Raw genomic sequence first — 11,296 nt, forward strand, 5'->3', positions numbered from 1 at the left:
AGACCTAAATCGTTGTTCTTTTCCAAATCTCTATGTCCACCGTTGTTCTGTGAATCTGTATGCCCTCCGTTCTCTTTCGATTCTATTTCCCCTCCCCATTTCCTTATCCTGTCTTCAGCCATGGATGCCTGCAATATTATTACAGATTACGTCTCAGCTTATGTTTTTATATTTGGACAGACCAGAATATTCGATATCGATCGACCACCACCACCGTTACCTCTTTGTTCCAGCTGGTTTAACAAATCATCGAAAAAAGGTACCAGTTTGAAGGACAGTCCCCAGCGGCAATCCGGTCCAAATACCCTGGAAGTTATCAAAATATATTTACTTTACCACTAGAGTAAATATAAAAATTGAAATGGAAGCAGACGTTGGCTAGGTCAGTTAGTGCGAACTCACCTTTGCACCCCCATGAAGCTTGTAACCCATGATTAGGCCCAAGGGAACCCCAAATGCATAGTAGCATATTATGTTCATATAACCCACTACAGCTTGCCATCCTGCTCCAACGGCGACCCCAGAGAGAAGTGTTTGAGCGTTGTTTATAACAATACAGGTAGCCAGCAACGGAGTGAGTTGCTTCACTAGAGCTTTCACCTCCGAATCACTTGAAAACAAAGACGGATATATGTCCCGGGTGATGATGAGTGCTAGCCAGAGCGCAACGCCGATCAGAAATGAAGTCACCACGGCCACTACTAACGAAAACTTTGCCGTTCTTGGGTGAGATGCGCCTTGTTAATTTTTTTTCAAAGATTTCCGATACGTTTCATTTGGTCTATATCATAATGGATAGGGTGTTAGCCTTCTACCCATACGTTTCAAATTTGAAATTTCGTTCGTGAAATTGTTGTAATAGTTTCAACCCTTTCCCCACCCTTAATAATAATAAGTTTATAAAAATATTCTTATTCAAATTAGTTAGAGTAGTGTTTTTTCTCTTGTACTGAAGTTCAAATCACCCTCCTCATAACTTTTAGATAAATTTAGCATAGAATATATTTTTCCTCACTTGCCATTATTCACAAAATTAAATTACCTTTATTTTGGAATTAACTTGGCTCCTCAATGAATGAGGAGTTCCTCTTCAATTCACTATGTAGCCAATTTACGGAACCTCATGCTTATAATCCGAATCATTCATATTATAAATCACTACATAAAAATTATCTCTACAAAAAATTAATTAACTATGAGATCATTTGGTCATCAAATTGTACACAAAAACAAATTTGAGTCCTGAAGCTGCCAAACAATAGCAAATACTGGATTTCTAGTTTCGGGGATCTATTCTGTATCTTGCATAACTTTCAACTCAGAACCCCGTTTCCTACAAATCTTATATGCTTTTAATGTACTCAAAACAAGCTTCCAATCTCATGTAAGTTTGCATCATTTGGTATGGTTATGGGTGTTCAAAATCGAGCTTAATCTTGGTTGACTAAGACTGTTTTTTTTCTGTAGCTGTTGTGTAGTTCCAACTTTATCGATCAAAGCATTTCTTTAAAGTCAGAAACAATGTATATTATATAGGTGTGCACTATATGATTCCATCCTTTGGCTGATAAGTGTGCACTATATGATTCCATCCCTTGGCTGATAAGATAAATTTGAGTAAAGCTATGATATAATTATAAGCTCAATTATTTTATTGTTTTGGTGCATTTTTATACCTACTGAAACACATCATTACTAATGGTCGAAAATTATTCCTATTCATGTATTTACAATTATTTATTTTAGATCAACCAAAAGGGCATTGAATTTGGATACTGTTACATTAGTAATTCGAAGTACTTTAACTAGGATTAAAATTCATGTCATGCATTTAGTAATATCTTACAATTGTGAAACAGAATTTGGCTGCAATGGGTGTTAGTAACTAAGAACAATGCTTAGGAATCCAAGTAGGGGAAATATGACATAGATTGATTGTATTTAACATCATGGAATGTTATATTATTTATCTCATGGTTGATTACTCTTGTTGAATGCGTACATCATTGGATCACTTGGATGAGAACTGAATTATGGCTTTTGTTAGATATCATTGTTATTGTTATGATTAGACTTGTCGATAAATATGGCTAGAGAGTATGATTGTGCTTCGTCGTTTGTTCTTTGAAATATTGCATGATATGCATTGTGGTATATTGTTGGGACATAACGAGTTATGTGATGAATGTTCTAATGTAGTGAATAATGAACTACGAATGGTTTGATCCCTATTTAGGGTGCGTAGGCAGTCTAACGAGGATGTTAGATGCAGCCATAAAGTCTATGAAGAATTGTTGCGCAGTTGGATCTTAAGTTGTTTTTTGCCATTTCCTAGAGGCGGGGTATGTTAGAGATACGGGTATTTGGTGACATCACGTGTCGAACCTGGACGTACTTCGGGATCGGGGGTGTGACACCACCTGCTTCAGACTAGAACTGACGTTTTATTACATCCCACATCGCCCAGGGGAGTGGATCATGTAAGCCTTATATGTATATTCTCATATCTACCTAGCACAAGGCCTTTTGGGAACTCACTGGCTTCGGATTCCATTGGAACTCCGAAGTTAAGCGAGTTCGCGCGAGAGTAATCCTAAGATGGGTGACCCGCTAGGAAGTTCTCGTGTGAGTTTCTAGAAACAAAACCGTGAAGGCGTGGTCAAGGCCCAAATCGGACAATATCGTGCTACGGCGGAGTTGAGCCCGAGATGTGGTGGGGACCCGGACCAGAATGTGACACGCTCGATCTAGAAAAATGGCTAGCGTCTTGGGGTGGTGGACTGGCGACATTGGACAAGAAATATGCAAAAATTGGTTAACCAAAACCGACTGAATACCGAAACTTTTTTAGCTTTCTCGAATTTTCGTTAACCGAAAAAATCAGTTCGATTTTCTATTAATTTTCCCTTTACTGAAATTATTATTTCAATTTTTTTGTTTGGATTAAGTCCCTAGTCCTAATTACACAATTTCATGTGGACAAAACAAATGCTATGGTTGGGCTATCGCCATATTGAAGCCCCAGTTCATCCAAAGCTTTAACATAAGATTTCATTTATCAACTGTTTTCATTGTCGACTTCCATTGCCATATAGGATTCACAGAATCACAACCTTTCCCCATATGTAGCCCTCCTTCTTGATAAGACCTAAATCAACCTTGACTCTAATTACAAGAAACTTCAACTTTTATTGAACAAGAAAAATAGATGCAAATTCTTTCACTAATGAGCAAAGTTACAATGGATAGCTATAAAGCTTATCTCTCAGCTCATCCAACCGATTGACGACAAACAACTAACCACGATTTACAATAACCCAACTAACAACTAACTAAGGTTACAAATTTCACAAATTTCACAAATGATTGACCCACAGTAAGGAAAATACAAGTAAAAGTATCTGCTATTGACGGACCAATAGAAGAATGCCACCTGGCATCCAAACACTCTTTGAGTTCATTCTTTCTTTATACTGTATGAGGCTGGCATATACATAACTCGATTTTATTTATAGAAAACTAAATTTTAATATTTCAATAAGATGAAGTTTAGTAAAATGTCTTATACAAGATTAAAAATTTATTTTAGTTCATAGACTCTATTTAATGTCAGCGTATGTATTGAATGTCTCTCTTTTTTATTTATAATTTTATGAAAATATTATAAATTTCAATTCTTAATATGGTAAGTATTTTATATAAGAAAATATTTTCGTACAGATTTTTCGGTACACTTATGTTTTTGCATATTTTCTTATGTGTCACTAATTCATTACAATATATTTAGGTACGAATATTTCGGTACACTAGGTTAGTATATTATGTTTAGGTACAGACATTTCAGTACACTAGTTTAGTATAATATATTTAGGTACCGATATTTTGGTACACTAGTTTAGTATCATATATTTAGGTACTGAATTTTTCGGTACACTTATGTTTTTGCATATTATCTTATGTGCCACTAATTCACTACAATATATTTAGCTACAGACATTTCGGTACACTAATTTAGTAAAATATATTATGATACGGAAGTTTAAGTACACTAATTAGAAGAAGTAAAATTAAATTAATGAATTAAAATGTGTATAATAATAAATTTAAATTTTAGAGCGCATTTATGTAAGGGTAATGTGACTCAAAAAAGGGAATTAAATTCCGATTACAGATTACTCTGGTGTTTACTAAATACTGGGGAATCAATAGTGTGGTGGACCCCACCTGAAATTGGAGGAGTGGGATTCCCTGGATAGATGAGGTATTTGAATTCCAGCCTCCATGAGGGTGAAGGAATCAGGAATGCATATGCCGAAGAGAAGAAACTACAATTTGAGCAAGAAAATTTAAGTATTAAAGTAAATACTTAAATTTATAAAAATAAATAAACAAAAGCATTTTAATCTGTCTATGAAATAAAAAAGCAATTTAATTTTTTTTCTTACTATTATATATTATATCAAATTTTATTAAAAAAATTATATAAAATATTTGATTTGGGATAAGGGTATTTGAGTAATCATACTAGTTTATATTCCGATTATGTTGAATTAACAAACAATTTTATGAAATTAGTGTAATTTCTATTTCAATTCCAGAACATTTAAGTAAACAGTTTAAAGAAGAATCTGATTCTGACTTCTCTTTATTCCAACTCCTCCTCAATTCAATTCCTCATATTTTCATTGCGGTTATGTAAACACGCCATTAATGTAATGACATTAAATAAGATATCTATAAAATATTAAAACAAAAATATAATATAAATTTGAATTAAATACACATTAGAGGACTAAAATCAATATTCAATCTACCAACAGATTTTTATTGAATTTTAATCTCCTTGAAGGCCGAAAGTTAAAAAACCCCTTTTATTTATAACTCAATCTCTGGGAATGGCTCTCTTGTCTTTCCTTCATGATTGCGAGTGATCTTTATCAATTTCTGAATGTTGTTTGATCTTTTAACTTCAATTTTCTATGCCGTTTCCTTTCGAATCTGTATGGTCTCCGTTCTTTTCCAAATCTTTATGACCACCGTTGTTGTTTTGTGAATCTGTATAGCCTCCTCTGTTCTCTTTCGATTCTATTTGCCCTCCCCATTTCCTTATCCTGTCTTCAGCTATGGATGCCTGCAATATAATTACAAATTACTCTCAACTTATGTTTTTATTACTGGACAGACCAGAATATTCGATCAACCTCCATAGTTACCTCTTTGTTCCAGCTGGTTTTACAAATCATCGAAAAAAGGATACAAGTTTGAAGGACTGTCCCCAACAGCATTCCAGTCCAAATACCCTGGAAATTATCAATATATATTTACCTTACCACTTGAAATATAAAAACTAGAATGGAAGCAGCTGTTGGTTAGGTCAGTTTGCGAAAACTCACCTTAACACCCCCGTGAAGCTTGTAACCCATGATTAGGCCCAAGGGAACCCCAAATACATAGTAGCATACTATGTTCACATAACCCACTACAGCTTGCCATCCTGCTCCAATGGCAACCCCGGAGAGAACTGGTTGAATGCTGTTTATAACAATGCAGGTCGCCAGCAATGGGGTGAGATGCTTCACGAGAGCTTTCACCGCCAGATCGCTTGAAAACAAAGACGGATATATGTCCCGGGTGATGATGAGTGCTAGTGAGAGAGCAACGCCAATAAAAAACGAAGTCACCACGGCCACTACTAACGAGAACTTTGCCGTTCTTGGGTGAGCTGCGCCTAGTTCATTAGACACTCTCACACTACAAAGTGATAAAGATTGCATTTCATATTAAGATTTTTTATGTTTTTTTTAAAGTTAGGAAGATCGGTTTGATATGTATTTAGTGTGGATGTGGGACTGAACGACTGACCTTATAGCTGTGGTCATGCCAAGAGCTGCCATGAACGTCCATCCGAATATGTTCAAACTGCATAATTAATGTGTTAGAATTCCTCTGTTCCACATCACCCAGAAGGTTTGAGAATAAGTCCTTTAAATAGAATTACCCACTCTAACTAACACTGATGCCTTTTGTATTAAAACCCCACACCTAACGGATTGAGCAGGTGGTCAAGTGGAGACAGTATCGGTGTTGTTAGAGTGGGCCCATGACCCGTCTACCTGAAATTTTAAATGGTATCAAAGCCAGGGGACGGGCCGTACTGCCACATGAACGAGTGGGTCCCCTTTGACCCTGCGTGAATGGGTGAGCCCCAACTTAGCTCCACGTAAGCCAAGAGATGCCATGTGAATGGGTGGGTCCTCATTCCCCGCTCGAATGGGTGAGCACCGGCTTGGCTCCACATGGTTGCTGATGTGTGGAACTTTAAGTGTGACCCATAAAATGGGGTCTCACGTGTGGGGGAGTGTTAGAATTCCTTTGTCCCATATCGGCCAAAAGGCTTGAGAACAAGCCTTTTAAATAGAATTACCCCACTCTACCTGAAATTTTAGATGGTATCAAAGCCAGGGGACGGGCCGTACTGCCACATGAACGAGTGGGTCCCCTTTGACCCTGCGTGAATGGGTGAGCCCCAACTTGACTCCACGTAAGCCAAGAGATGCCATGTGAATGGATGGGTCCTCATTCCCCACTCGAATGGGTGAGCCCCGGCTTGGCTCCACATGGTTGCCGATGTGTGGAACTTCAAGTGTGACCCATAAAATGGGGTCTCACGTGTGGGGGAGTGTTAGAATTCCTTTGTCCCATATCGGCCAAAAGGCTTGAGAACAAGCCTTTTAAATAGAATTACCCCACTCTAACTAACATCGAGACTTTTTGTATTAAAACCCCACACCTTACGAATTTAGGGGAGACTTTTTGTATTAAAGCCCCACACCTGACAGATTGAGCAGGTGACCAAGTGGGGACAATATCGGTGTTGTTGGAGTGGGTCCATGGCCCGTCTACTTGAAATTTAAGATAATGAACAACGTATATACCAAAATGAAACATTTGGCCAAAAAAAAAAACCTGAAGAAATATTAAAACAAAAAAGAAATATGTTTATGCACCAAGTCCTTTTCACCACATTTCGGTTGAGCCAATATAACTTTTTAGCGCTCACGACTCACTGATTGGGCTAGGGAAAGAGGATTTGGATTCATAACTTCTTTAGATCTCTCATTTTCTAGAATATGCACTTGCTTAAAGAATTTACATAATGCTTACAATATGCAGGTCCTAATTGGGATTTTTTGCTGGTGGTTGGTCCATGATCTATTTCTAAGAGTCTCAGTACGGGGTGATTTCAAACTGATGGAATCGAGAGCATGATCTCCGATTCTAATCTGTTAAATTTCTGAAACAAAATTTCTTTCTAATTGTGAATTAATCAAAATCTTTGGAGTTCTCGGAATTTTTGGAGTTGGTGTTATCTCAAAAGTTTCAAAACATAGTTCAAGATTTCTATATTTTTACCATATATGCTATGCAAACAAGGCTTGCCAATGTGTCTTAAAACTAACCCGAATGCGTAACAAAATAGCAGAAGAAGAAACTACTCACCATATGGACATGCCATCCACAGAAACCCTCGCATTCTTCAGATACCCAGCAAAAAGAACTAGTGCCATAAAGTACCAACATTCCAAACTGCACAAGATTTAACAAAATAAAATCAAATGAGCTTATTCAATTTGTAAAACCCTTGAATATAAATTAGGGGTGTGCTATCCACACACTCCATTTTACTTCTCACACACCCCTTGATAATTTCTGTCCGTTGATTTTCTTCAATTCATCTAATCCGACGGCCGAAAATTAAAAAAATGTGTGAGAAGTAAAATGGAGTGTGTGGATATTACACCCCTATAAATTATACCACAAATTATTACTTTTAGGGTTGATTACATATATAATATAGTATCATGAATAAAATTTGTGCAAAAGCTTTACATTATTCCTGAAAGAGCATTTAACTTTGGAAATAATATTTTGCATACAAATAATGGAAACAACATTTCTTTACCAAACAAAAAGAGCAATTGGACAAGAATCTATATGCAATGTTTTTGATATATTCCTTTATATATATATAGATTCTATATTCAATGTAATACCAAAAAGACAAAAGTCAATTTGACACTAAACACGTATAGCTTAAGCCATAATGTTACGTCAATCATGATCTCAACCTTTGACTAACAACTTTATATGAGATTTGCAGATGTAAGTATAATCAAGTTAGTTAGAGCAGTGCATATTTTTTGCATTTTAAATTTGAATTACCCTCATAATAACAAACTTATTACGAACCGTCTATTTATTTGCTATAATTGATTGACTAAACAACTTCGGTTTTAATTGATTTTTTGTAGAAATAATCTTTACATAGTGAGTATATAATGAACAATTTTGATCATATCTCCTTTATTTTTTATGAAAAATTAATATATCTCAGCATTTTGAAATAATTGTCAAAAATAATTTAGAATTGAATTTAGCTAGTCTACCAGAGCATGATTCCAGAAGCCATAGACAACTTAACAAAATCCCAAAGATTATGAAAGGCCTTCCACGAGAACCCAGCCCAAGCTCGACCACATGTCCCAGAAAATATATAAACCAACTGAGCCAAAACTATGAACCACCAGGACGTGTTGAGCACGACGGCGGCGCCCACCAGTCCCCACCCGAGTTTGAGCGTCAAAAGCCAGCTGAACAACGTGTGCAAGACCAAAGCCACTGCGGATATCGCTGCCATGACCATGATCTTGCTCTGCGACTGCAAGAACTTGGCTAGCGGGAAGTTCATGGCGTAGGCGAACAGTTGTGGTATCATCCATATCGCGAACTGTCCCGCCGCCTTCGATATGTCATCGGGCTGCCCTATCATTTTGAGTAGTTGCTCTGCAAAAATGTAAAGAAAGGAGAGCAGTACGGCGGTGGCGTTGAGGATCACCCACGACCTCTGCATGTAGATTCCTAACATGTCCAGCTGCCCTGCTCCGAACGCTTGCCCGCACAACGTTTCAAGCGCACTCCCCATGCCATACTTCAATAAAATTTCAATATACAAGTCAATATGTTTTTTAATAAAAAAAAATAGATGCAAACTTAAGATAATTTTACACGACGGTAATGGTAGGGAGACCTTTAAAACCAAATGAATGGTAGTTGATGATTAGATTACTACTCAACTATTGATTAACGTGTTTGTTTTTTTATTGGTGACATCAAATTTGGTTTAGAAATTTAGTTTAAAAAGTTGGTCTCCTTAGCAGTATCCTAACGTTATATTGTAAATTTATCATATTTGGTATGTGACTAGTATTTTATAAGTATATATTCAACAAAATAGAAGGAATATGAGAATTGTTATTAGCATTTTAAAAATCTCATTCTACACTCTACAAGTGTATTTTACTTTTTAATCATAGAAAGTATGAAGTGTAAAATAATTTTTTTTGAATGCCAATAAATATAAAATATATTTTTTGAAGTGTTAATAACAATTCCAAATAAATGTATATATGTTGATTATGGTATAATGGATGCATGGTGAGGGTACGAACCATAAAACCGAAAGAGAAACCGGCTATGACAGAGTTTTCGACAGATACGGTGGCAAGCTCTAAGGTGCCCACATGGCCGGCGAAGATCTGTGTGATGGCGCCTATGGAATATTGGCTAAGGGAAGTGAAGATGGCTGGGCCAGCAAGGTACCATAGCTTTTTGGTTTCTTTGTAGAACTGGCGGGAGAAGCCGCGGAAGCTGACGATGGGAGGGATGTCGCCGGCATGCACCACCACCGGATCATCCTCTTGGACAATTGCCATCCGGGATGTTGTCGGCATGCACAGACACCACCACCTGCCTAATATCATATTATAATATATGCTAGCTTAAGCTCTATATATATTGTTGGAATCAAATTCGGCGTCCCACATATATAAAATCTTTGAGTGATGTTGCTTAGTCTTAATCACTGGCGGAGCCAAAGCTAAACCGTAAGTTTTAGGAAATGATTTCGTAGAAGAATAATACTTGTGGCCCTCCCACAAGATATAAAAGGTTGGGGATATGTACTCTTCGTATTTGGTTTACATCTCTATACAATACAGGCGCTTGTGGGCATTAGAAACGTGACTTTGAACTAACTTATTTGCCTGAATGAAAGAATTGGAATTCATTGCTTATATATTTTCTTTCTTGTGTTTTATCCAATATGAAGGTTTTTTTTCGTTTGCATAAGATATGAGTTTGTGAAAGATGTTTACAACAAAATTTTTTGGAGGCGGATTTGTCGCATTGCTTTTTTATATAATATTTTTTACCCATATATTTGGGGGGCCAGTTAGTATTGTATTTCAACAATCCAGACTGTCTACCTTTTAGGTCTTTCCTCCAAGACCATGTCTACCAAAAATCATTCAAATCTAAAATTATATGACCATTGGATTAAGTGTTTATTGTTTCTTTGTAAAGTTGTATCCGCCTATTTTCTTCACTACAAAATGTCTAAATGGTTTTGGATTTGTCTAATTTTAGGATGATCTATGAATGATGTTCTAAAAAATGGACGGTTCCAATCATTAAATATATTACGGAATGAACTCCAAACGTGTGTTAAAAATTGTGTAAAAAAATTGGTGCCACATATCTACCTCCAAACTTTGGTTAATTTCAGATGCAATCTTTATTTTGTTACATGATTAAAAATATAATCATTTTCTGTCTTTCAAATTTTTACCATACATTTTTAAGGTTAATGATTTGTTTTTTGTTTCTATGTTGGCCCTCCCACACATAAATTCATGACTCCTCTCCTTCCTTGAGACTTGGAAGCTTCTCCCTCAAATATAGCCCAGATGGTCATAGTAAGGTAAAATCAACAACCACAAACAACTAGATTTAGTTAAGCCCGGTAGTGTTTTTAATTGGTTAGACAATGTTAGAGTTTGACTCTCGTAAATGAGATAACCAAATATACATTTGTTTGTAATTAAGTATGGTACTTAACTGCATTTGTGGGTGAGTGTATCTCTGTTATATAGAACAACAAGTAGGGTTTGGAACAATTAAATTATGACTAGTTCTGGCATTGATCGGCCAATGTAATAGAAATGCTATATGCTGCTGGGGGATCATATTCTCTCTGTCAGCCCTTATGGTTAGACGGAATCATATACTGTCATTCTATTTGCATTTGTGGAGCATGTAGTGCGAAGAAGATCAGATGCTCTGTTGAAATTTGAAAATATGTCAGTGCCAAGTGGTTTTGAAAGCAATCTATTTGTTTGTATGACCCCGTTCTGCTAAAAATCATGTCTACCGTGGTCTAGGTTTCGCTTAAGTGCTA

At 36.4% G+C, this 11,296-nt stretch overlaps 1 protein-coding gene across 1 annotated transcript; it reads right to left on the reverse strand.

Annotated features, from left to right (window-relative positions):
* Window positions 1-4,742: 4,742 nt before the first annotated feature.
* LOC139192715 (protein DETOXIFICATION 29-like) lies at window positions 4,743-9,979 on the reverse strand. Its single transcript, XM_070815267.1, has 7 exons — window positions 9,510-9,979; window positions 8,448-8,989; window positions 7,501-7,587; window positions 5,863-5,919; window positions 5,394-5,751; window positions 5,214-5,300; window positions 4,743-5,131 (listed from the first exon to the last, which is right to left on the reverse strand). Exons 1-7 carry the CDS (start codon window positions 9,819-9,821, stop codon window positions 4,970-4,972), a joined length of 1,605 nt encoding a protein of 534 aa, XP_070671368.1. The 5' UTR covers window positions 9,822-9,979; the 3' UTR covers window positions 4,743-4,969.
* Window positions 9,980-11,296: the final 1,317 nt, after the last annotated feature.

This window comes from Malus domestica, chromosome 16 (assembly GCF_042453785.1).
Source record: "Malus domestica chromosome 16, GDT2T_hap1".
In the NCBI taxonomy this organism is placed as follows: Eukaryota; Viridiplantae; Streptophyta; class Magnoliopsida; order Rosales; family Rosaceae; genus Malus; species Malus domestica.